General features: G+C 45.9%; 1 protein-coding gene across 1 annotated transcript in view; it reads left to right on the top strand.

Annotated features, from left to right (window-relative positions):
• Positions 1-27903, top strand: part of COL22A1 (collagen type XXII alpha 1 chain) — a 1057215-nt gene that overhangs the window by 741581 nt on the left and 287731 nt on the right. The window contains exons 18-21 of the mRNA XM_078686128.1: positions 2720-2773; positions 22936-22989; positions 24923-24967; positions 25209-25238. Of these exons, the coding sequence (XP_078542254.1) occupies positions 2720-2773; positions 22936-22989; positions 24923-24967; positions 25209-25238 (183 nt within the window). The remainder of the gene's footprint in view (positions 1-2719; positions 2774-22935; positions 22990-24922; positions 24968-25208; positions 25239-27903) is intronic.

A 27903-nucleotide genomic window follows, 5' to 3' on the forward strand; every position in this document is an offset into this window, starting at 1 on the left:
GAAGTGTTAGCAGCCATTTTGAGATTTTGCCTCAGCCAAGTCCCAGAAAAAAAGTGTAAAAATATAGGAAGGGCAGAAATACCCTGAAACCCTAGCCCTGGTGCTGGGGTCCCCCAAGGATTTCACCAAGGCAAAAAAGCATTTTATAAAAATGTTTTGCCTCGCAATCATGAATATTCACGAATTCACTGTAAATGTAATTTCTTTTTAAAACAAGCACTGTCTCCCTGCTTGTTTTTATTTTATCCCCTGAGTGGGTCAGGTCCCGGGGCTATGGTTTAAAATGAGAAGGGCGTACACTGCTTTCCTCCTGCAGCTCTTTTGAGCCCAGGGACCACCACCTCCCCGGGGCTATATTAACATATTGGGGTGAGTGCATGGACCCCTCCTGCAGCTCGTTAGAGGCCTGGGAACCACCAACTTCCGGAGGTTTTATTAACATATTGGAGCAAGCCTGCATGGACCCCCCTTCTTGACCCAGTAGTGCCCCAGGGACCACCCCTTTCCTGGGGCCAAATGTATCAGATAAAGGGGGGAGGGGGCAGGGACCACCACCTCCCCAGGGCAGGCCCTTTAAACAGAAAATAAGGCCAGCTCCCTATGTTCTGGGATGCCCTCCCCTGGGAGACAGCTGTTTGCTCTTGCTTGGTGGGAGCTATGACAGCTTCCGTCGAACAAAAGCAAACAGTAAGTCCGCTCCCAGCTGGCCTGCTGGGAGCAGACTTTTCATCTGTTTCCGTGCCCACTGTTAAGCGGGCAAGAAAACAAATTAAAGAATTGCTCCAGCACAAAGGGAGCTTCATATTTAGCAGCTTCCTGCGTGTGGGAGCAATGTCAGGGACCTTTTGGGCATTGAGGTTCCCCGCGGTCTCCAGAGCACCCAGCATGAAGAGGCCGGGCCCCTGGGGTGAGGTCCTCGAGGCTGAAATCATCCTGGGGAGGAGAGCCGTGCAGCACCCCCCCTGTTCAGTTTTGGCTGGGCCCTGGGGAATGGGGCCCCAGGGCCGAAAACAGCCCAGGGAGGGGGGGCACATGCCCCTATCCCCCATTTAAATTACTATAAGTATTCAAATATGCAAAATTATCTGAAGCTTTGCCTGTTTGGCCCCATCCCGTTCATCATTTTGATATGCAATGGTCTTACCGCCTTTTTCAAGGATGATGGACAGCTTACCAGCTTACCAAAAGCGCCACCCATTTGTTTCCAGCTGATTTTGGTGATGCGTTGATGATGCCAAAGAAAATGAGGACATCTCCACCAAACAAATAAGCACTTGCTTCAAAAAGTTAAGAGGAAGTACTCTTGTTTGGTGGAGATTCACCTCTGTGTAGTCTCGGTGTCTTCTCTCATGAAGAATTCCTGTTATCACAGATTTCTGGAAAAGACAGCTCCTTCTTGCTGCTGCAGCTTCTAGCAGTATACAAACTATTAGAGTTACCATTGAATTGAGCTCCCCGGTGTGTTGCTTTATTTACATGTGCCGACTTTTGCAAAACTACATTAATATTATTAATTTGCAACAAAAATGCTACATCAAGAGAGGTTCTTTTTGTTTAAAACCCCCCCAAAAAACAGGTTACTGTGGGCACGATTCACAGAACTAACTTAAGACAAAATCCTAAACTTACTACCATTTTGGTATTCACAGAAGTTAGGAGTCCTAACTACCGAAGTCTTAAAGTTAGGATTTTTCTCAGTTTAGGAGTAGTAAAGTTAGGACTCCTAACTTTACTACTCCTAAACTGAGAAAAATCCTAACTTTAAGACTTTCGGTATTCAGAGAAGGCATTAAGGAGTCCTAAAGTTAGGAGTCCTAACTTTCCTACTCCTAAACAGAAAAATCCTAACTTTAAGACTTTGGGTATTCACAGAAGTGCCTTCTGTGAATACCAAAATGAGTAAGTGCCTTCTGTGAATACCAAAATGGTAGTAAGTTTAGGATTTTGTCTTTAGTTAATTCTGTGAATCAGGCCCCGTGTGTTTATCCCCTGGTATACACACCTCTGTGCCTCCTGGGTTTGGAGTTAGGCATGTGCTTTTGAAACTATTAGCAGTGCACACTCCTCCAAGAGGGACACATGACAGCCTAACTGAGAGTTTTCACAGACCCCGCCCCTTAATGAAGTAAAACTATAGCAAAATGTGCTGCAATATGCCGCATAATTTGCCTTTTCTTGCTGCATAATTTACTCAACCACGTCGCATAATTTGGCCCTTCTCTGTCGCATAATAACCACTTCACATTGATGTTTTTGATTGTGATGCACTTCCATATGTCCCATTCTTTGTGTTGCAAAGATATGTACGAGCAGCTGGTGATTTTTAGGCTGCTCGTCAGCTGCAGACAATGGTACAAGGCTGTTTGATAGGCTCCACTGCCTGCCCTATGTTTCCGAGCTCTGCTGTCTGCAGCTCTCGCACTAACTCCGAGATATTTCTAGTCAATGTATGCACTCAAGATGCCAAAAAGAATTACACAGGTCTCCCCTGTGCCTGCACAGCGTAGAAAATGGGATCATGAATGATACGGTGCCTGCAGTGTTCCAGGAGCTTTCATAAGTCGAAGCTGGCTACAGACACAAGTGTGATCCCCACATTATAGCAGATGGTGATGACTAGTAAAAACGTCCACGCTTGTCTCTGTGTTATCATGGGTATTTTGTTGACAGGTGTTTGAGGTGTTTAATGGGTTTTTATGGTGATTTATTTTTCCTTTAGGGCGAACGAGGTATCGATGGATTTCCTGGAAAGCCGGGCACAGATGGAGTAAACGTAAGTGCCAATGTTTCTGTGCCATGTTGTTTTTATGAGTGATAATAGATAGGCATCTAGATAGGTCTATGATAGTGGTAAAAATAGGTTAAATGTAATCTGAAGACGAGAACACGAGGCTGTGCAGTTATTGAAGACAGTATGTAAAATTTCTGCTTTCATAAATAGTTTATAACACGATTAATAATCTGTTGAGTTACTCTACACTCAGGAAAATATTGTGCAGCTCGTTCAGTGTCTTATGCCATGTTTTGTATTTTTACCCAGTTAATTTTTGTTGTTAAAACATTCTGGCAGCACATGCTCAATTAATTCCAGAACTGTGTTAAACAAGCAGATTAATGCATCCACAGAGCACCGTGGCCACCAGTTGTAAAATGTGTATATGTTATTTTTTTTATCAAGTAAAAGCATTACTTTCTTTTTTAACATGTGTGCATGTCCCAGTGGGAACATCTCTGCCTTCAGGTCTACATCAAATGAAACAGATATCATTAGACCATTGGAATGTTGGGAGTGGTATTGAAAAAAGTGGAGCGGCAGTGCCCACGGGGAGTGGCACAGACCTTCTGCTCCAACATCCACTTGTTTTTCTTTCTGTTTCACTCTTTTTAATTTAGATCCTTCTACCCCCAATTAGTGGAAAGTTCTATCAGCATTATAGCCCTTCTGCTACAGGATCCACGAGTTGCCAAAGGCCCCCACTCTTACCCTAGACCAGAGCTCCCCAATGTCGGTCCTGGAGGGCAGAATCAATGCAAGATTTTTAACATTCACACATTTAGATGAATGCAGTTATCTTAAGAATTTGGCATGGACCCTACCCTCCGGAACATACAGTGAAAAACCCTGCCCGAGGCCCTCAATTGCAACTCCAGCCTATAACTCCGCTTCGGGACTTTAGCATCGGTGTAGCCCACAATAGTGGACTATAATGCTACATTATTGTAAACAGAAGATGATCTAACTCCTCTGTATGTGTACTTTTAAAACCTTTTTTTTTTTTTAAAGTTTTGTATAGCGCTAGCTAGACCCGTAGGTATTAGAGCGATTCACATACACATTGTGAAAAACAGCAGGGCCTTACATTACCCAGAAGGCTGACAGTAAGTAAGTAAATCACGGATAAAGAATACAGCATGAACAATAAATAATTGTGCAAAAAACAAGGTGATTAGCTTAGTCCATTCACCAACAATCCTTGAATGGGAGTTAACTCGGAAAATTGAGGTCTATGTTAGGTGACGTAGTTCAGGAAAGTATTTGGTAAGGAGATGGAGTTTGAGGTCCCTTTTGAAACAGGAGAAGGAGGGGTTGCATCTGAGGACTCCAGGGACAGCGTTCCATATCGTGGGAGCATTGCCAGAAAACGATCAGAATTGGGTGGTGATTAAAATATATAGTTCCAGGTGGAGTGCCTCGTTCTATTGATCCATTAACACTTTCTTCACAGAGCCATGGCAGCATCAATGCCAGGTCAGACCCTGATGGTGAACATGGATGTCCATTAGAGGTCTGATACCAATGGCTTGCCCTTTGGTACCAGTGTGAGTGTGCTGGCTTCGTCTGGGCCCATGTATCAGAAAGGCGGTTCTGCTTAATACCCTGGCTCAACTCACACTCCACTGACCTCAGAAGCACCTAGCAGCCTTAAGCACATAACAAAAGAGTCATATTTCACACCAACTAATGCTGTGCAATGGCCGTGGGAGCAAAATGCGTTGGCACTACACAATACCCCTAAAGGTGTATTAAATGTATCCACAAAGTAAGTATGAAGGGTTATTAAACCCATGTGCATGGTAAAGAGTTAGTACTTTGCAATGCCCACATTTGCTCGTGACCTGACCTGCATGTCACCTCAGACTTCCAATGCAGACTTTTTTGGTCTTTCTTTTGTTTCCTTATCTTTCGGACATTTTAATTGGCTGACACAGTTATCTGATGTTATTGTGCGTCAGACCCCATTTTGTATTTCTCACATGCGGAGGAGGCGCCATTCATCTTCATCTCGCGCACGTTGTTTGTCTGTCCTAGTAGAATGTGATTAACTATGTTTTTCATGTATCTGCAATTTTCACTCGCTGAGTAAAAGACAAATGAAGTAAATGAAAATTAGCCGATGAGGAGGGTCGGGTGAATACAAATGATGCCACGCTAACGATTGTTAATGGACACGTTTCAGGGCTGTTTATCATTTTTAAAGAAGTAATTGCAAAATTCCTGCAATACAACGCTGCTTTGTTTGGAATGGTAATTAGTAGCTCAAGGCTCGTTAACGGAACTCCATTTCTCTTTTAGTTTACCGCATGGCTCTGCGTGGTGTCTTCCTCTCTGACGTAACTGACGCCTAGCTGTCAGCTTACTGACGCAGAAACTGTTCTTGCAATGACGTTCCTCTGGGAAATTGTAGTCACCTGGAAGTGATTGGCAGAGAATGTAAACAAACTTAAATACCATGCAGAACGCTCACGTTTTTCCAAAGTTGTATCAGTTATCGCTGCTTTTCTTTAATGTTGTTTTACATTTCATCAGGGGTGTAGCATCTTCAGTGAGATTCAGGGGTGTGAAACTCAAATTTCCCAACTAACAAAGCAGTGAGCTGCAGGATGGAGGTGTGAGATGACCACGGTTGGGGTGGGCTGTTTCCATGTGGAACACAGTCAGTACTAATTTACATTAGGTGGGCTTCTGTGTAGAGTGGCACAGTGGGCAACAAAAGGTTTGGGTTGGAATGCTACCCTGAGCAATGATCACTGGTTAGAGTATTTCCAAGCATTCATTCCATCACATTTTGGGTGTTTAATTGCAAGTAATGTCTGGACTCCTGAGGCTAGTACAGCTTTCCAAGCCTGCTACTGCCAATGTTTGTGAATTCCAAAAAGGAGTACATTTGTACCCATTCAAGGAGAACTTCTATGGAGGGTGTATTTACTATTTTTGTTGGCCCTGAGTTGAATCTGTGATGTCTGTGTTGTCATTCTCATTGCGCTAAAGTCTTATAACTCGTACTTCTTTAGCAGAAAAACTTAAATATATTTGTGAGAAAGTCATCCTTTCTGCCCTGATCACCCCCATTTTCTTTGACTGATATGGGTGGTAACTGACCCTGACTGTGCCCTGGACTCTGCAAACCAGATCCAGGGCCAGTGCTCTGATTACAAAGGTATATGAAAATTAGGTGTAATTACAATTGCCACTGACAACCTACCTGTAAGTCCCTAGTATATGGTAGGGCTTGTAGGTTTAGAGGCCCAGCAGGTTGGAGGCACTTAAGAGTACATTGCTGTGTTGCCTGCTGTCATTTTAAAAGTTAGTCCTACTTTGCAAGCTGCTTTTAAACTGAAATTACATGTAAATTCAACTTTGGATATAATGGTACTTGCAAGGTATTAAACTACCTTATTTTTACATATGTCAACCCTAAGGTCTACCCTAGGTGCCCACGGGTAGGGTGCCATGTAAAAATAAGCGAGGACACGTTAGAAGATGTTTTATATGCCCTGGTGAAGGAAAAACTATCGATTCCCCCCCCCCCCCCACCCCTGTGTAGCCTTTTAGCTCCATAGGCTAACATGTGAATACTGTACATCTATTGAACTAATACAGAGAAGAAGTTGTAGAACTTTCTTTTCTGTGAGCCAAATTCCAGCTTTCTAGCAGCCTCTTCTGTATTGCCAGCCCTTAACAAGTTTAGACAAACTGCTTTGATGAGGTGGTAAGTGGCCTGCACAGAGACAGAGGTTATCTGATGTGGGGAGCTTTGCAATTGCAGAGAACAGGCCAGGACAGGGGCTAGACACATCAAACTGAGCTTCAAAGAGAGCAGGACAGTAAGGAATGCCAGTCAGGCCTACCCTCTCTTTATGTACCCCCAGACAGATGGAAGCCCAAAGAGGGGAATTTGCAAGAGGTCTGGAATGGGACTGTTAAGGGAAATGAGGCACACCAGTAGGTTGGCATAGCCAGATCTTACTCCCAAGGAGAGGAATTCTCCATCTTGAATTTTGAAATGTACTGCTCTGTGGAACAAGAAAAGGACACACTTTGGAGAAAGTTGTCATGCTTTTGGGTGGCACCCTGTACCCCATTGGTCAGAGATGCCCCACTGCTTGTCGCCCCAGAACATTGAATAAATATGTGAGAGCTGCATAGCAACTCAATTCTGCTTCCTGAAACTACAAGTAGAAGAAGGGGGGCCCTGCTGGAACCCTGGTTTGCACCATGCAGGATTGCACTCTGAATCAATCAATCAATCATACAGTAATTATAAAGCGCTGTTTGTCACCTGAAAGGGTATTCAGCCACTGGGCTGTGGAATCAGTAAAGAACCAGGTCTTGAGACCCTCAGGAAGTTGGTCTTGGAGGGTGAAGTACGGAGGTGGAGGGAAAGGGTTTTCAAGGACTTGGCAGTGATGCGGGAGAAGGAGTGTCCTTTGGTGCAGCGGCGGTAGATGCGTGGTGCCTGGGCGATGTGAGCGGAGAGGAGGTTCCTGTGAGGTTGGTGGTAGTTCAGGCAGTGGTTCATGTAGGTGGGTCTTTGGTCATGGAGGGCTTTGTAGGCATGGATCAGGAGCTTGAACTGGCTTCTTTTATGGATGGGAGCCAGTAGAGGTCTTTCAGGTGCTGGGTGATGTGGGTTCTCTTTGGCAGGTTGAGGATCAGTCTGGCTACTGCATTCTGGAACGTCTTGAGTCTCCTCAGAAGTTGGGTGGTGGTGCATGCATAGAGTGTGTTGCCATAGTCCAGGTGGCTGGTGATGAGGACATGCATTACCGCTTTCCTGGTACTGATGGGTAGTCACTTGAAGACTTTGCAGAGCATACAAGAGTTTGGAAGCAGGCTGAGGAGACAACGTGGACCTGACGTTTTTATGGAGAGTTCACTGTCTAGGATGATGCCAAGGTTGAGGCAGTGGTCTTTTAGAGTGGAGGTGGGCCCCGAGTTCCGATGGCCACCATGAGTCGTTCCAGAGGGATGTGTGTCTGCCGATGATTAGTACTTCAGTTTGTCCATGTTTATCTTCAGGCAGCTGTTCTTCATTCAGGGCTGAGACATTCTTCATACAGTGGAGGAGCTTGGTCTTCATCATGATGCAGTCTGCTGAGCGCGTGAAAATGAGCTGGGTGTCATCGGTGTAGGAGATGATGTTGCTGTCATGGGTTCTGATGATGTCCGTGAGCGGTGTTGTGTAGATTATGAAGAGGGGTGGACTGACGGATTAGCCTTGACGAAGCAGATGGTGAGCTTGGGTTAAGAGGAGAAGGGAAGGAGACAGATTCTCTGGGTTTACCCTGTCAGAAAGGAAGCCATCTATTTGAGTGTTTTATCTGTGAGTCCTATCTGGCGCAGTCGATCAATGAATGTGTGGTGGGAGACAGTGCCGAAGGCTGTGAAAAGGTCACGTAGGAGCAGGGCGGCTGATTCTCCTCTGTTGAGTAGGGGTGCGGATGTGGTCTGTTGCGGCGATCAGGGCTGTCTCGGTGCTGTCGTTGGTTTTGAATCCTGATTGGGAAGGGTCCACCAGGTTGATGCTCTACAGGTGAGATGGCATAGTAGTTCTGGAGCTCACTGTGGTCTGCAGAGGGTTTCTTGAGGAGTGGTCTGACCTCTGCATGTTTCCAGGTGTCCGGGAAGGTGGCTGTGTCGATGGAGGTGCTGAGGATGGTGGTGAGCTTGCGGCTGATCTTGTCCCTTCTTGAGGTTGAAAAGTACGTGGGGTCATGAGTCGGTGGGTGCTCCCGAGTGGATTGACTTCATCAGAGTGTTTTTGTTTGGTGTGCTGAGCTGTTCCCAAATGGTGAGCGAGTAGTCAGCGGCAGTGGTCGATGGGATGCTGTGGAGGTGGTGGGTTGGGGATTGAAGTTTCTGTAGATGGTTGCTATCTTGCTGTGGAAGTGGTCAGGGAGGGTGTTGCAGAGGTCCTGTGACTGAAGGACTGCTCCTGTTGGACACTTGGAACTACAGCCCTGAGGACTACTTCCAAAAGGATTAAGGAGGGGATTCTCTCAAAGCAATAGGTTAACAGAGCTCACCTGCACCATCTCCCTAAAGAAGTCCCTAGCCTGGAGTTCTTCCAGTGGACTTTCAAGGGTTTAGCCAGCTGCACTGTGGAAACAGTAATCCCAACTTTCGAGACTCTGGAACCTTGGATTTGTGTTGTGGACACTTTGAACCCTCAAAAGGAACTTCAGGAAAAAATTCCGGAAGGGTGGAGAAGTTTGGAGCAACTTTGGAAAAAATTTCTTAAGGTGACCAACCGGACGCCGAGAATCAGACCCACTAATTCACACCGCCACCCAGCCTGAATTTCTGGTTCATCCCACTGAAAGCTTCAGAGCTCAAGACTTCCAGAAGCTTACCAGCGGGCTCCTACTGAACCAAGCCGGTGAGGCTGCTGTGAATCCGGCCTGCTGGAGAGGCCCACTCGACGCTGAGAGAAAATCCTCCAGAAAAGTTTCTAAATGCAAAGGTAAAATTTTGACGGGCCTCCTGCTTAGTGCCAGGGCTCCATCGTGGTCAGCCTCAAACTTTGACTTTGTCTTGGTCAAGCGTGACCAGATGTTCCAAGTTGGTGCTATATGTTTGTAAGCACTAGAAAGGGTTATTCTTTAAACATTCATATCTCCTGTTCCCTATGTTGGATTTTTGTCATTTTGGTGTCATTTTAATCATAAAAATAGTTCCGATTATTATACATTGGTTGTGGAGCTTTATTGTAGGTTGTGTTGTACTTATTTAATGTATTGTATTTAATGTATTGGTGTTTTTAAATGCTTCAAAAACTTGTCTCCTATGTTAAACCTGCCTGCTCGTTGTCAGCTACCAAGGGTGGAGCAAAGGAATATTTTATTGAGACCTTGTCTGGACCTTATATTGTGTTGGTGGCCCTGTTGCTAAAGATAGGTGCATTCTTACCCCTGGTTTACCAACAAAAATAATTAATATACACCCATAGAAGTACACCTTGATGGATGTACATTTACTTATTTTTTACTCAGAGGCAGTTGGCACTGGGTAGTTATAGTTAGGTCAGTGTTTCCATAGAAAATGTGTTTTTTTGTGTTGGTAATAACTTTGGCAAAGTTTGAGAAAACTTCATAAAAACTTTCCAACAAATTGTTTTTTTTCTAGCCTGTGCATGGAAAGTTTCAGGGTGATCCGTAAAGTGGGAGAAGAGATAAAGGGGGGTCCCAAAACCCAAAATCCACAGGCATTTTTCCTAGACTTATTTAAGAAGCAGTGCCACTAAAACTGCTGAACGGAATTACATCATTACATTACATTGGCAAGAAGCTAGATCTTGATCCGCAGATTGTGCTTTTTGTGAATTGGTATAAATCTGTTCAGTACTTTTTGAGAAATTAAGATTCAAAATTAATTGCATATATGGATGGTTGGGTCCATGAGAGTTTCGTGGGAGTTCTAATGCAATAAAAGGGCTTTTTTCCCTTGGGCCAATTTGCTCCAGCAGGAAGTGAGCACTCTGATTGGCTGACAACAACACAAGTAAAATGTTGCTGTCAGCCATTACAGGGTTCACGGAGTTAGTCCCCTGTCCTGAAGTTTAAAAAAAAAATAACACAAGGGGCAGGGTATCCCTGCCCTGACCCAAAGACTCTGTGGTGGGGACCAAAAGAAACACCTCCCAGGGCAAAACTACAAAAACAATCCGCAATTTTTGCAGCGATCCCATAGTAGGCTCCTGGGATCGGGGCAAAAAATAGCAAAAAGGCGGCCGGGGCTGCATTTAATTAAGGGGAGGAATGTGCATTGCCTCCCTCCCCGAACCATTTTAGGCCCCAGGAAGCCTATCCTTTGGTGTAGGAATGTGTCCCTTTTTCATGGTTGCCCCCCTCTTTTTGCCTGACATCTGATGCAACCTGACTTGATGTGCCCTGGGTCCCTGCCAACCAAGTTCCCAGGGCCTGTGTTCTTTCCCAAAACTGTACCTTTGTACCCACAATTGGCCCATCCCTGGCCACAGGTAATCTCCTTGTAAAAGATACCATTGGTACTAAGAGCACGGTAGCCAGGGAAGGCCTGTGAGGGCTGCAGCACCTATTGTGCCACCCTTAGAGGCCCTGTACCTTAGCACCTACACACTGCCATTGCAGGCTGCATGTTTTGGAGCAGAGAAAAGTGAAAAGGCGACATGGCACACACACCAGGGTGCCATGCCTACAACCCACTCCCTGAGGCCTAGGCAAGTCACACCTTTAGCAGGGTGCACTAGTCCTCAGGCGAGGGTAGAGTGACATGAGCCCTGTGCCCCTACAGTGTCTAAACCCATTCTTAGACATTGTAAGTGTAGTAGAGTTATAAAGAGTATATGGTCTGGGAGTTGGTCATTATGGACTTCACAGATCCAGAATGGCTTTACTAAAAACTGGGTAGTTTGGTAGCAAACTTCTCAGCACATTAAACCCACACTGATGCCGGTGTGGGATTTAATGTCAAAGGCACTCAGAGGGCATCTTAGAGATGCCCCCTGAAAAACAACCGGCCCTGGTGTGGTTCCTGAATGGCTGCTCGTCATTTGCCACCAACAGACAGGTTTCTGGTCCCTGGGTAGACATCCTCTGCACTCTCGGTCCAGAAACAAAGTTCATCCTGGCTAAAAGTGTCATGCCCTCTCTTCCAGGATGGGCTGGGTCCATGAATGGGAAGCTTCAAAGACCTGATGCCTTTGGATGCAAACCCTATCCTTTGCTGCCCCCGTAACTGGCTTCCAAAGGTTCTGCCTCCAACTTTGGATGGGAGAATCAGTGGGAAAACCAAGCTAGGAGGAGAAGTGTGTACACCTTTGCCAACCCCACCTCTCAGGTGGTGAGGCGAGGTGAAGCACACATCTCAGTCCCCTCCATCTTGAAGATGAGGGGACTCTGCCAATCAGGGAGAGGCTCATGCCCCCCTCTCACTGGAGGGTGGCATAATAGGGGTTTACCCACCCCAAGGAAGGTTCCCATTGGTCCCAACCTGCACATTCCTTCTAACTCTCCTAAATCTAGTATTTAGGGGCCTCCCTGAACCTTGCCTCTTCAGATTCGAAGAAGAAAGAGGGACTGAAGACCCAGGAAGAAAAGGCTGCCTACTGCTTGGGCCCTAGTCCTTCCGGCCTGTCTCAACTCCGACCTGCCTACACCGAAGAAACTGGTGTGTCCAGCAGGCCCCCAGAGCCCGGAGGACCCGCCCTCCACTCACCTTACAGACTCTGTCTCCTGTGAATACCGGATTTGCTCAACCAAGATTCCAAGACCAGAATCCAGATTCAGGTGACTCTGCGATTCTGCACCAATCTACAACAAACACCGACAGCCTGAGTTCGAGTGGCCCAACATCACAAGGAGGTATCCCCAGCGATCCTGACCTGCGATCAGGTGATCCCTGACCTCCCTCAAGATTCAAGGCAACACCTGCAGACTCAACCTGAAGGTTCCCAACCTACCGCAACAAGAACTGGTAAGAAAACCCGATGCCACATCCTAGCCACACCCCCCTAGTCACTCCGCTACTTAGGACCCTCCTTCCCGCCCTACCAGCGATAGCTCGCAGCCCGGTGGCAGAGGGCTCGCGCGCATTTACTGGAGCGCTGTTATTTTATTTTATTTTAATCCCTGGTCTCCCCTGCTGACTACCAGCAATCCTACCCCCATTTCTCACGCTGCTGACTACTAACAGCGACATCGTTTTTAATCTTCTTTAGTGGCCCTGCTGATTACTAGCCGCCACACTCACCTTTACTGCCTACTTGAAGCCAGCAATCCGCCGTGGGCTGACCGCGTAACGGTGACCCCCGGCGACTGCGGGCGCCATCTTGGGTCGGGTTATCGGCCTGTTACATCCTAGCCACACCCCCCTAGTCACTCCGCTACTTAGGACCCTCCTCCCCGCCCTACCAGCGATAGCTCGCAGCCCGGTGGCAGAGGGCTCGCGCGCATTTACTGGAGCGCTGTTATTTTATTTTATTTTAATCCCTGGTCTCCCCTGCTGACTACCAGCAATCCTACCCCCATTTCTCACGCTGCTGACTACTAACAGCGACATCGTTTTTAATCTTCTTTAGTGGCCCTGCTGATTACTAGCTGCCACACTCACCTTTACTGCCTACTTGAAGCCAGCAATCCGCCGTGGGCTGACCGCGTAACGGTGACCCCCGGCGACTGCGGGCGCCATCTTGGGTCGGGTTGTCGGCCTGTTACATCCTAGCCACACCCCCCTAGTCACTCCGCTACTTAGGACCCTCCTCCCCGCCCTACCAGCGATAGCTCGCAGCCCGGTGGCAGAGGGCTCGCGCGCATTTACTGGAGCGCTGTTATTTTATTTTATTTTAATCCCTGGTCTCCCCTGCTGACTACCAGCAATCCTACCCCCATTTCTCACGCTGCTGACTACTAACAGCGACATCATTTTTAATCTTCTTTAGTGGCCCTGCTGATTACTAGCCGCCACACTCACCTTTACTGCCTACTTGAAGCCAGCAATCTGCCGTGGGCTGACCGCGTAACGGTGACCCCCGGCGACTGCGGGCGCCATCTTGGGTCGGGTTGTCGGCCTGTTACATCCTAGCCACACCCCCCTAGTCACTCCGCTACTTAGGACCCTCCTCCCCGCCCTACCAGCGATAGCTCGCAGCCCGGTGGCAGAGGGCTCGCGCGCATTTACTGGAGCGCTGTTATTTTATTTTATTTTAATCCCTGGTCTCCCCTGCTGACTACCAGCAATCCTACCCCCATTTCTCACGCTGCTGACTACTAACAGCGACATCGTTTTTAATCTTCTTTAGTGGCCCTGCTGATTACTAGCCGCCACACTCACCTTTACTGCCTACTTGAAGCCAGCAATCCGCCGTGGGCTGACCGCGTAACGGTGACCCCCGGCGACTGCGGGCGCCATCTTGGGTCGGGTTGTCGGCCTGTTACATCCTAGCCACACCCCCCTAGTCACACCGCTACTTAAACAGCCACTATGCGTCAGCGCAGCGGGCGCGTCGGCGGCGCGCCGGAGTCGCGCCAGAGTTAAGCCCGTCTGCGCCCATCCGCGGCCGGCCGGGGCTAGGGGCTACTACCCCTGGTCCTTTTATCCGATACTCTTCAGCCGACCTCACTCTCCTACAAGGTCATTGGCCCCTCGACCCTCGCATTATTCAACGGATCACCGACATGGGCTGTTATTTTCCCTGTCGAGCCTGTCCACAAGGCTGCCCCCCTTTTATTGTTTCCCCGTCAGCTCCTTACTCATCGCTCACCCCTGACACCCGTTCCCCGCCACTGTCCATTATTTTATTAAATGCAAGGTCAGCCATTAGACATCACCAGGAACTATTCATACTTCTAGATACGGTCAAACCTGATCTCTTATTCTTAACCGAGACATGGTTTTCTGAGTCTTCTCTCCCGTCTCTACTGGCCGCCCTCCCTTCGACCTATTACTCTATCCGGGTCGACCGCCCAGCCGGGAAAACGGGTGGAGGCGTTGCTCTGATCGCCCGCACTGATTTTCAGTTTCAGATTCTCCCCTCACCCCCTTTGGGAGGTATTGACCACCTCGTGGTCCGCTCTACCTCTTTCTCCCCTCACCTAGCCGTTGTGCTGGTCTATCGTCCGCCCCAATCCACTCTGTCTTTTCTCCCCGCCTTTCAAGATTTACTTGGCACTCTGGCTGTCAACTATGCTTCAGTGTTGGTCCTTGGGGATTTTAACTATTGGCCTTCGGATCCTAAGGAATGTGCCTCATCCAAGGAATTTTCGGAAATCCTTCTGTCACTTAACTTCACTTCCCTAGTCCACATTCCAACCCATATTCACGGCCACATCTTAGACCAAGTCTGGTCTCTCAACTGCCCCCTTTCTTCACTCACTGTTTCTCCCTGCACTTGGTCAGATCACTTTTTAATTTCCTTTTCCCTCAGCCTTTGTCCGACCAAGATACCTGCCCACGCTAAAAACTCATGGGCTCGCAACTGGGGCAAGGCCAACCTGCTAGACCTAACCTCTTCACTTCTGGCCTCCTCTCCTTCTCTGTCGGGCTTGGCGTCTGCAGCTCAAGCTAAGGCCATTGATTCCTGGCTTACGAATGGAAGCGATAGCTTGGCTCCCCTTCGGCGCACCTCGATTAGGCGTCCTAAAGACGCCAATCGGTGGTTCAGCAAAGAACTGAAAGAGCAGAAATTAACGGTTCGACAAGCAGAACGCAGATGGAGACTGGACTACTGTCCCATCTCCAAGTCCCGCTATGTCCTTCTCCTAGGGACTTATAAAAAAAACATTATAGAGACCAAGAAAGCTTACTTCTCAGCCAAAATTTTGGCAGCTGAGAATCAACCCAAGGAGATTTTTTCCATCACTCATGACCTGGCTTTCTCTGACAGGACCTCATTGAAGCTCCTTCCCTCTCAGAAACTCTGCGATTCGCTGAACTCATACTTCGTGGAAAAAATCGCGACAATCAAAACTAATACCCCCCCCCCCCCTTCCCCCCTCTTCGTATACCCCCAGTTACCCCCTGCCCAAGCTTCTCTCACCTCTTTTCCTCTTCTTACTGAGGAAATCTTCCTCTCTCTTCTCCCTAAAATCAAATCCGGCTCCCCGGCAGATATTTGCCCTGCACACATCTTACGGCAGATTTATTCTGTCTGTACCCTGCCTCCTCTTAGGTTCCTTAATGATTCCTTGGCCCAGGGTGTCGTGATCCCGTCACTGAAATCTGCCTCTATTGTGCCCATTCTAAAAAAAACAGGAGCCGACCCCTCTGCCTTGGCCAACTACCGCCCCATCTCCTTGCTACCCTTCTTAGGCAAGGTGCTGGAGCGACACGTCACTTCTGCGCTAAGCTCCTTTGTCGAGGAAAATGGGGTTTTGGCCCCTTGCCAGGCTGGGTTCCGACCTAGGCACTCGACAGAGTCAGTGGTGGTGTCTGTGTTGGACACCCTCAGAGAAGGTATGGACATAGGTCAACCCCAGGCGCTGGTCCTCCTTGATCTGTCCGCCGCTTTTGACACGGTGGATCATTCCATCTTACTTTCCCGTGTCAGGGCGGCGGGCATTGGAGGCTCGGCCCTCGTCTGGCTCTCGTCCTTCCTGAGGGACCGGACCCAAGCGGTTCGTCTTGGGGAGTTTCAGCTACCCCCTGTCAGGTCCAGTGCGGGGAGCCTCAGGGTTCTTCTCTGTCCCCTTTATTATTTAATCTCTACATCTCTCCTCTTATCTTTGCTCTTCAGCAGCTGGAGGTCACGGTTTATAACTACGCCGACGACCTCCAGCTCATCTTCAATCTGTCTTCTTCTTCTGACTCTATCTCTAATTTTCAATCAACTCTTTCTTTTATCAGGGACTGGATGAACTTCAACCACCTGAAGCTCAATCCCGATAAGACGGAACTTGTGCTTACGGGTGGTTGCTCCAGTCCCTGGAACTCCCTGTTTTGCCCCTCTTCCTTTGGCTCTCCTCCTACCCCAGCTTCCTCTGTCAAAACTTTAGGCATCAAGCTCAATGACAAACTCACCATTCACTCCCAGATAGGTTCGGTGGTTTCTTCTTGTTTTCTCACTCTCCGTACTATTCGTTCTATTTCTCGCTTTTTTTCTTTTCCTGCACTTAAACTGATTATGTCCGCACTGGTCCTGTCCCGCCTGGACTATGGGAACGCCCTGTTCAACGGCATCCCTCAGTACAGCATGCGTAAGCTACAACTGGTTCAGAACCAGGCGGCTCGTCTTGCCTTTGGTCTTCCTAAATTCCACCACACCTCTCCCCTATTGAAGACCCTCCACTGGCTCCCTGTCCGGGAACGCGCCTTGTTCAAACTAGGCTGTATGGCTTTTCAGGCCAGATCTGGCCTGGCCCCTATCTTTATATCTTCAGCCATCAAAACTTACGTTCCCGGTAGAGACCTTCGCTCCTCGGCCCAACATCTTTTAGTAGCCCCTCGCTACAGGAAAAAAAAACAGGGTGGCTCTAAATTTTCCACTCTTGCCCCTGTGTTCTGGAATTCCCTTCCCCTTCACCTCAGATCCCTCACCCAGTATTCCATCTTCCGCAAATCCCTGAAAACTTTTTTGTTTACCCAGGTTTTTCTGTCTTAAAATCCTCTCTTTCCCCTGTTTCAGTTTATGCCCGAGTGGTTGATTCCGACACTTAGGCTGTCTTGCTATTCTAGCGCCAAGAAACCGTTTAGGTGTATGTTGCGCTTTATAAATATTTTAAACTTAAACTTAAACTTACACGATGCCCCACTGGTTTGCATGGCCCAACTGATGCTGTCCAAGCATCCCCCAAGATCCCAACTTACCTCTTCAGCCGGTGGTCACCTTCAGGAAGTCTCCCTGTCCAAGCCTGCAGCAACTTCACCGAACCAAAGGTCTCCTTTGAAAAGCACAGGGTCCCCAACGTCTTTTTGACACCCTGAACCTGGTCGCCCCAGTGCCACTGATGGTGCAGCTCAGGTGCTGGTCACCAGCCCCTGCAGTGCTGACCTTGACCCCAGGAACTTTGCTCCCACACCTGAGTGGCCTCCTTGTAAGCAGACCCTAACGGAAGGTTAACATTGGTTAACATTGGGCCCCTGCACTCTGCACCCATGCCGCTGGTGGTGCAACTCGACTGCATATCTAGACCTTGGGGAACCTTGGTCCTAACCCCCAAAACTCCCACGAGTAAGACGTTTACTTACCTGCAAAATCGATCACTATTTTTTCCCCATAGCAACCTATGTTATGAGATTTTGAGCTTCAAATGATCCAAGTGTTGAAATGCTGAATTGTATGGGAAACAGTAATTATAATTCACACCAAGAAAAGTCTTACTTACCTTGTACTGGGAGATCCTTAGGCATATCACTCCCAACATTCAAAGTAATCCAAAATCCTGAACTAACTATAACGTACACCCCAGCAATGCACTGCTTATGACCTCGCATATTACATCACTCATGACATGGTCAGTGATATCACTAATGATATCTCAAATGACATCATCCACAGACCCACTCACTCACCTATTCACACCCCATACAACCTCTCATACGCCCACTTACAAACCCGCACAACCACTCACATACCCATACCTGTACTCAAACACCCACTCACTCCTCCATAGAGCCACTCACACACCCACTCATTTCATCCATACAGCCACTCACACAACCATTCAATTACCCATACAGCCACTCATACAACCAGTTACGAACCCATACAGCCAGTCACATAACCACACACTCACCCATACAGCTACTCACACACCCACGTATTTAACTACAAAGTCACTCACATAACCACTCACTCACCTAATCAGCCTCTCAACATAGCCACTCACTCACCCATAAAAGCGCTCACACAAGCACTTACATACCTATTCACATATCCATACAAGCACTCACACATCCCCATACTCACCCATACAGCCATTCTCATAGACACTCACTCTCCAATACAGCCACTCACACATGAACTCACTTAATAAAACACCCACTCAAACAGCCACTCATTCACCCGTACAGCCACTTACACACCCAGTCACTCACTCAAACTGCCATTCAGACACCCACTCACTCACCCATACAGTCACTACGCTCCCACTTACCCACCCATAGAGCACTTACACCGCCACTCACCCACCCATGCATCCGCTGACACACACACCCACTCACTCACCAATACAGCCACTCACACAGCATCTTACTCACCCACACAACTACTCACATATTTATTCACCCATACAGCCACACACACACCCATACGCACAAAGACACAAACAGTCACACAGCCATTCACATGATATATATTAAAAGCAGTATCACTCATTAGTTGTGCTCCTAGAATACTACTTTAACTTTTGTAGTACCTTAATATATATATATGTTTAACAATCATAAACTCTTACAAAATACTTACACTCACTGGATGGCGTTATCAGTGATGTCATTTGAGATGTCATCAGTGATGTCATCGGTGATGTCAATGACCATGTCCTGAGTGATGTAATATGTGAGGTCATAAGCAGTGCATTTCAGGGGCGTAAGTTATAGTTAGCTCAGGAAACTATAACTGCTGAATTCCACATGTTTTGTACGAGTGAAATCTGAGTGTAACTATAACGTTCCTCTAACCTTAGTTTTTTCAGTGAATTTCTATGTATAAAAAATGTCTATTTGTTAGCTATAATGACAGTGTAACCTGTGCACGCACGCAAGCATGCACACACACACACACATTCAGCATGCTTTTACAGAATCCCAGGTTGGTGGTTAATCCAGTGATTATTGGGCTTAGTCTGGTACTCTCTAGAAAACTATTCTAAGCAGTTACTCCAGTTTCTTTAGGATGGTTTAAATTAACAGGAGCTATCTTTGATTATTAGTGATAGGTGGGTATGAAAGTTCACATAGATAGCTGGTGAGAATAACAGATGACATAGTGAAGATTTGTTATTGTTAGGTTTTAGGCATGACTTCAAAGGAGGTGAGGGTGTGAGTTTTTACATTTTGCAATGAAATGAGGACAATTGGCAGAAATACAATAATAATAAACATGAAGGCAATTAGGCGTTTGACCGAAAATAGGATGTGCTCAGAAAAAGTAGGCATGCAAGGGATGCAAAGTAAGCACAGGATCTCTCGAAAGAAAGGAAGAGGGGAATTTTTCATGCACAGTTTTGGTAGTAGAATAGACAAACAATCTGCCTGCTTCCAGGCTACTACTAGACCACTGCTTTAGCAAGGACAGCTGATCAGTGTAAACTAAAGGCTGACTGCATACATAGGAAGATTGCAAAGGTTTTAGGCTGGCTTGAAGGAAGTAGCAACATGAGACAAAATATAGAGGACCACATGTACGACCATTTCATTTTCGACTTGCAAATTGCAATGCTTAGTGATTCACAATATGTGAGTCACAAAATGAAATGTACAACCGTGTCTCAGACACTGTTTGTGATTCCCTAATGGGTCCCAATGGACCTGGCTCATTAATATTCATGACCCACTGGGAAAGGCCAGCACTCAAAAGGATGGTGTCTGTTAGACCTGGCCTCTTTGGCGATGTTTCCCCTATCTTTTTGCCTCTACCTCCTGTATTTTTTATGCTGTGCTGGATTTCGTTTTTGCTGGTTTAGATGCTTTGGACACACTGTCACTGCTTATCAGTGTCAGAGTGTAAGTGCTCCCTGTGTAAATTGTTATTGTGATTGGCATATTTGTATCACCAAGAAGTCCCTAGTAAAGTGCACTGGGTGTGCCAGGGCTGGTGATGACAAATGCTACTACGGCCTGCAGCACTGATTGTGCCACCCACATGAGTAGCCCTAAAATGGTGTCTCAGACCTGCCACCGCAGTGCCTGTGTGCAGTCTGTGAACTGCCATGTCCTCCTGGTCAGTGTCCCCACTGACCAGGCCTAACCCTTCCCTTTCTGTGCACATTGGTCACCTCTATGGAAGGCCCAAGGTACCCCCCTGGGCAGGGTGCAGTGTATGTGAAAGGTAGAGCATGTACTTGTGCAGGTGACATGCTCTGGTAGTGAATTACAGCCATTTTCGTTTTTCACTATTGTAAGGCTATCTTGCCCCATAGGCTATCATGGGGGATGCTGGCTACAGTGGCTACCAGCATATCTTCCCATAGGAGCAAGATAGGACATAAAAGTCTGGTATCCCTGAACTCAGAATTTAATAACAAATCTTTTAGGAAAGGTTGTTTTTAAATCCTGTGTTTCAGAACAGCACTTTTAGAAAGTTGCTGTTCTCTTGTCTGACCTTTCTGTGTGCCTTGGCCTGTTTGTGAATTGACTGTCTGGTTTGAGAGTGACAGGGGCTGGGGATTCCCCAGGAGGCTGGCTGAGTCAGCCCTAGGCTGAAAGACTGCATTTGCAACTTGAGTGGTGGGAGGGGATAGCACCTGGGCCTGAATAGGGCTGTGCCTGCCTTCCACAATGCTGGCTCCACCTCCTGCTGGGCGGCTGACGACCCTGCCCCTCACTCTGAAAGGAAAGGAGAAGCCGGGAAAACAAAGTGCTCAAGGAACACCCAGAACGGGTTCAGACCGGGCTCAGGGCCCACTTTCACAAAGAGAACAAAGACTTTTAGGAGTATAAGTACAGGACCCCTGACAACAGAAAATTAGATCACCCTGGAATCAAGAAGGAACCTCTGCCAAGGAGAAAGCTTAAACTGAGGAAGGAAGACTGTCCTGCTGTGTGATGATGGATTGCCCTGTTGTTGCTTTGCTGCCAAGGAGAGGGGAAGGACTTTGTTTTGTGCTGTGTCCCCTTGCTTGAAAGAATCTCCAAGGGCCTGAGAAGAGCTGGCTCCCTGTTTTTGAAGTCCCAGGAACAAAAGGACTTCAACCCAGCTTCCCTCAGTTCTGCTGAGAGAGCTCTGTCCTTCCTGGAGTGCTTGGCTCATGTGTGATGCCTCTGGAAGTTGTACCTGTGTTGGGGAGTTGGAAATCAAGCTTTTAAAGACTTTCTGCAAGTTTTGTCGCATCGCTCACTTGCGGAGCGCATCCCCGACAGTGCGAGGAAATTCTCACCGCTAAGAAGGCCGAGATCATCGCAGCGCCTGTTGCCGATCCCAGAGCCGTCACATCCTTCATTTGCGGGACGCATCAGACCGGTGCGGGAAGACTACCATCGCTGCGAGTGTCGTCGCAGAGCCTGTCATCGCTGGGTGAGATCGCCGCACAGCTTGCTTGCGGACCGCATCACGTAGCTGTGAGTGTCATCGCAGAAGCCATCGCATCGAGAAACTGCGAGAGAGAGATCACCGCTGGTCCGTGCATCGTTGCCCCGGAGATCGTCGCAACCCCAAAGAAAATCGCATCGTGCCTTTGCGAGAGAAAACTTCCTACAGAACCTACACACCGGAATCCATACAAGTCTGCCTTCCTCCCCATACAGACCGGATTCGTCGCAACACGCCCGCTGCTGCAGCGGGGTTGTCGCATTGCCTCCCCAGGGTCTCAGGAGCAACGCATCGCTTGTTTTCCACCGCACCAGCTTCTGCTTTGGAACTTTGCCGTATTTAAAAGGTTAAACGTGACGCAACTGTGAACTTTCCACGCAACTGTGGATTATTTTATCGCAACCTTAAGAACTATTTTGTAACCATATTCTTGAACTGTGTATGTTGGATTTTTGGCATTTTGGTCTTGTGTAGTTTAGATTAAATACCTTTATTTTTCTAAACTGTTGTGGAGTCAGTTTGTGGTGTTTTCACTGTGTTACTGTGAATGTTGGTACAAATGCTTTACACGTTGCTTTTGGATAAGCCTGACTGCTTGTGCCAAGCTTCCAAGGGGTTGGGCAGAAGTTATCTAAAGAGTGTTTCCTCCTTACCCTGACTAGAAGCAAGGGTCCATATTTGAACAGTGGTACCTACCTCTGCCAACTAGAGACCCCCAGTTCTAACAGTGTCCTGCTGGAGCCAGAAGACCATCATGTCTATGACGGTTTTTAAAATAAAGCATTTTTGTATTTTAAAAAGGAAGGCCGTTTTTCTTAAAGGAAAATGGGAAGCATTTAAAAAAGAAAAATACAAGTTTTCTGTTTCTTTTTATAAGAGTAGGCAGTGGTCCGTGAGACCAATGCCTGCTCTTAAAAAAATATTCACTGTCAGTCACAAAGGGGAAGGGGTCCCTTGGGGACCCCTTACCGTTTACGACTGGCTTACCACCTTCTTGAAGAAGGTGGTAAATTGAGATTGTTTTGCGACCACATTCCGATAGCAAAACAATTGTGTATGGCCTGGTGACTCGCTATTAGGAAGGGATGCCCTTGGCACGCCCCTTCCTAACAGCGACTTGCAAATCCTTTTCTACGAGTCAGTAATAGGTTACCGACTCGCAAAATAGGGTTGATACATGCTACAACACTTTTTTAGTGTGCGCAAACGGCCCAAATCTTCATTTGCGACTGCTAAAAATGGTCGTACATGTGACTCATGGTAAATAATAGAGACACCAAAAGAAGATTCTTCAAACGCTGATTATATTTTGTATTATAATTGTTTCTGTGAATTTATTCGTAATTCTCCTTTAAGGGCTCAGATGCTTGTGTTACTATATCATAAATGTACTAATAAAATAATGTTCCATTAGGTAGTTCTAATCAATATTTCTATAGTGCCAGCAATTAATACCACTCACAAAAATTATGTCTTTATGTATTTGCAGGGACTAAAGGGGGGCACAGGACTCCCGGGAGCTGTTGGACCTAAAGGAGATAAGGTGAGTTGGAAGGTCTCAAACTGGGGCAAATAGTAGGCGTGCGGTAAATCTAAATTATGGCGGTCATTCATGTAATTTTGGGAATTTCGCATTACGATTGTTACGTGAAATTATGCCACTTTGCATAATTACGTGCATGGGAATAACAAACCAGAGACGCTGTTTTTAGAAGTGCTTTTGGTTTTTCTTCCACACTTGTTTTGAACACACTATTTTTTTAGCTCGAAATGCATTTTCATGTCAAAAACTGAAACAACAGATTTGAATTTTGTATACTTGTGTGTAATTTTGATGAATGTTCATATAAGTATGCAAGAGCAAATTACATGAATTCCCTCTCCCACCTCCAGCAAAAGCAGACAAATCACTTTGGTCAATGCCTTGGATCTCTGATTATCACTGTTTCATAACAAGAGAACGAGCTGTGTAAGTGAAAAAAATATGTAATTGTTCTACAAAATGGAGAAAACATAGTCTGCATTTTAGTGGTGAGGTTTGAATCGGATTTGTAAATAAGCATAATTTAGTAGGTGGAGGTTAAAGCAAGCTGGCTCCCTCACTCAACCAGCAACTCACTTTTATGTTAAACCCCATCTTCTGAGTGTAAAGTAGCAGGAGTCTTCTTAACAAGTTCTTTTTCTGCTTCATTAAGTGAACTAGAATCAAATAAAATAATGTGAGTAAATGAAAGCTTCTTTAAGCTAAAGATCATAGTTGTACATGTCAGAGAAACAGCAAGGAAGAGGTAAAGTTTAAATTACACCAGCATAGTTTCTAAAAGGCTTGAAAACGTCATGTACCCCACTTCGCTGATTGCTGGGGCAAAGTCTACCCCCCACAAACCTCCTGGCTCATCTTCTCTAATGAGTTTCTGGTAGTGTATGCCCCCTCAGTGGGACATTCTGGAGTAGCATACCTTGCAGCTGGCAGCCTACACTGCGGCTACCAGGTATGTGGTGCCGGGGAGGTCGAAGCAGATGATCCAATGGGTGGTGGCATTTATAACACAAATGTGAGTGATTTGTACGCATGGCAATAGGAAAACGGGGGCATATCAGCAAGAACCTCGTTAAAATTATCGCCGTTTTAGCGGCAGGAAACTGACTCTAAAACGGTGATAATAGACTTGCTAATATGCGTTATAGAATTCCACTAGAAGTCCAGGTTAGAGTCCTGCACATCTAACCTGGGCTTCTATTGGAATTCTATAACGCATATTGGCAAGCCCATTATTGCCGTAACTGCCGCTAAAATGGCAATAATTTTAACGAGGTTCTTGCTAATATGCCCCCATGTTTCTTATAGTCTGAAGACATTTCCTAGTGATGTAAATAATGTGTTACTGTCCTACATTAAATGGGTCCTGAATGTACTTCGAAAGGATGAAATCTTACGTTATCTTCGCTTGGATTCACACTTGCGAAACGCTGTATACCAATCAGGCCCCATATTGCGTTTACATTCTCTGAGATGATGACTATTTTACACATGTTCAAAGCTGGAAAAAGGGATAGTGTGTCCTGGCCATTGGAATGTTCCTTCAGAGAATTGTTCTATTTCTCTTCCTAAATGATGCAATTTTGTATGCTTTTGGGGGTCAATCGAAGGCCCATTTATAATTTGGCCCTGATGGACAATATGGAAAGGTATGCATCTAAATGGTCCAAATTATTGATTCCATATGTCCTATCTAATTAAATCTTTTCAAAACTAATATTTTATCATTTTTTTCACCTTCCTTGCATCACAGTTTTTATGTTTTCATACTTTACATTTCATTCTAAATTCATTTGGTCAAAATAATGTTGCCACTATTTCGTCCTATATCATTGATAACTGGAAACATTTGCCATTTTCCTCTCCTCCTGATTTTGTTCTCATCGCTTATGGTGTGCGTTTGTGCAATCTAATGCCTTTTTTGTTCCTTTTTCAGGGTGAAATAGGAATTGCTGGACCACCAGGCAAACCGGGCGATGTTGTAAGGATTCATAATTTGTCCACTTTGTATAGCGTTTATACAGTATAGGACTAGAATTGTAATTGTGAAACCTACAACAGTTCTTCAGATGTAGTACATTCACATGACTATGCTGGAAAATGGACTTCTTACGATATTAGATATAGGTACCTTGGCTGCTGATCATAGATTAGCCTTTATATGGTTATGAGATATTTAAATCGATAACATAATTATTTATGCATATGTTTATGTTCTGTAGGTGCAGAAAGAAGGCCTAAAGGGAGAACAGGTAAGAATTGAATTTATCTTCGATTTTTTGACAATTAAACTGTTGTTTTTGTCTAATTATTCTAGTTTTACACCTGAGCATGACCCATAAACACTTATTGAGATTGATCATATAAAGCACTGCCTGGATGTCAGTCAGTCAGTCAAATTAGCTTTATTTCGATATAAAACATATCTTTAAAAGCAATGTACAAACATATTAAAAAGATAAAAGAGCCAATTCACACAGGATACAATCATACAGGGTAGAATGCGAATGGGATCAATAAATTACATACAATAGTCAGGATAAAAAAGTAATTAAACAATGTATTTAAGCCTTTTTGATCTGATTAACCATGCCCAGCTTAAAAACTTCGCCATACCAAAGACAAATAGGAGCAGTGTGTCAGATATCAGTTTTTGCAAAGCTACACTATAATGTCTGGTGCCCAAGTCTTTACAAAGGGGTTTTAGCCACCTGAGGCGAGGAACTTTGTAGGCAGGGCATTCAAATAAAAGATGGGGGACCGTCTCAATCCTGGAGACACAGAAAGGACAAAACTTACTAGTCTGTGCCGGAATCTTCCAGCAAGCGGTCAGTTCTCCCAAAGGAAGGACTTCTAATCTAAATTTAATATATAGAGCTCTATCTCTAGATTTAGTAATTGCATCGAGATAGGGTTCATATAGGGTTACTTCCTTTACCAATAAAAAGTCTCTAGTAGTTCGACACAGTTTGTGATTGGTGTTTCTTTTGTTCAAAACCCACTGCCAATAAACTTTTTTTAGGACAGCCTTCTGCGGTGCAGACATAGAATGCCAAGCTTCACCAAATCCCAGTTCTCCAAGGAGATGCTTTACATCCCTTAGCCATCCTATTTTACACCAGCCTGACAGCGACAAAACCTCCCTTAGCCCTTCCGCATAGCTGGCAAGTTCGGGGACTCTCCATAGGCGCGCCCACAAAAGAAGGGGTCGTAACCTAGCCTGGTCTTTAATAGAGCGACATCCCAAATCTAGGAGCAGCGGTAAAGTGGGGGTATTATACGAGAGACCAATTAAGCCCTTCAAAAACGTATTCTCTGAATGAGTTATTAGGTCCATATTCTGTGCTCCCCAAAGCTCTGCTCCATAGAGCGCCGCACTAACACCTCTCGCCTAATAGATGTCTAACACCGGGGCAATAGGTTTGAGGGTAGAAGAACGCTGTTCTTTAAGTAGGACCCCCATGTTGAAAATGATTGGCTAGTCTTAGACTATAAAATCTTAAAATACCGTGGAATATATTTGGCATATCATGTATCTGGCACGATCACATGTCTGCTATGAACACAAGAGGAAACAATTTAAAAGGCGTTGGCCCCATCATTTTGGTTTTGTCAATGCTTGTTTGTTTTTGTCATGGTCTTTGCAAAACTGTATCGTTGGGGAAGCTGCTGAGCCCTCAATGAATCAAAAAACAAAAACTGGCTAATAGTTTTTAGAAAAATTGATCTGAAAAAGTACAAATTGCAATAGTAATCCCTTGTACTGAAGGAACTACTTTGTGTGGGTGTGAGATTCAGCATTTGTGTTTGATGTCTTTGTGCTTGACATATACTTATTCCTTATGTCAAACCTTCCCTTTCTGGAAAACCCCTAGTTGTAGCTGCCTTAGCACAATCCCACACCCTAAAGCATGACCTCCTCAGATCCTGCCAATCTGGCTTCAGACTCAAATGAACTATGGAGCCAGGCTGGTGATAGCATCCCTGTCTTGGATGATATTCCTTGACCTTTCAATGACCTCTCAGTGAAGTTACCCAGAGGCAATAACGTATGCTCTTTTTCATGCGTGGGTATCAGTAGCAAAGTACTGAGGTGGTTCGCCTCGTTCCTTCGTGGTCATACCCAGTTTGGACTGACTAAGTATTTTTGATTAGCTTCTCTTTCCACCACATCTGGACGCCTTGCTCCACCCTTTTATCATTTTCGTCCTTTAAAACGAACTCCTGGATAAATAGAACTAAACATCACCGTTCACCAATGCGTGGTCAAAACGAAACTTCACATACGGGTCTCTGAATCCCCTGACTTTAAGCATGTCTAAGAATATATAAAACTCTGATGAGGCTGGGTGAACTCTCTCTCACCCAAACTTCTGTCACTCCAGCAATGGCTTGAAATTCTCTCCCCACCTGAAATTTCCATAATTCTTGCCATGCAAGTAAAATCATTGGGCTCCATACAGAACATGTATCTCCGTATCTCTGCATTGACCAGAGCTGCAAACAACCAACATCACCTCTTAAGTATTAGAATTCAGATTGAAGAACTATCCTCCAGGCTTTCATCGCTATCATCTATAGGTGGAGGTAATTCAATCAGAAATATGAGATGTCACAAAATCATGGATAGGTCCGGGGAACGCTTTACTGCACTTGGCTGCTGAGCTAAAGCTAAGTGATCAGAAGTCACGCTACATTACTCCTTTACAGGTCAACCTTGTTAGCTTCTATAAGACGCAAACGTTACATTTAAAATATGGCATTGAACATGCTTTACCATGTGTTCACCTTCCTACTTGAAATATAATATAAAAATCCCAGATGCAGCATACTTCTAAATTTGTTTCCCAGATTTCTACTCTGTTGACCTGAAATCCAATCTTCAGCACTCTGTTTAATGTTCCTTAACTAAATTCT

Source organism: Lissotriton helveticus, chromosome 4_1 (genome assembly GCF_964261635.1).
Source record: "Lissotriton helveticus chromosome 4_1, aLisHel1.1, whole genome shotgun sequence".
Taxonomy (NCBI): domain Eukaryota; kingdom Metazoa; phylum Chordata; class Amphibia; order Caudata; family Salamandridae; genus Lissotriton; species Lissotriton helveticus.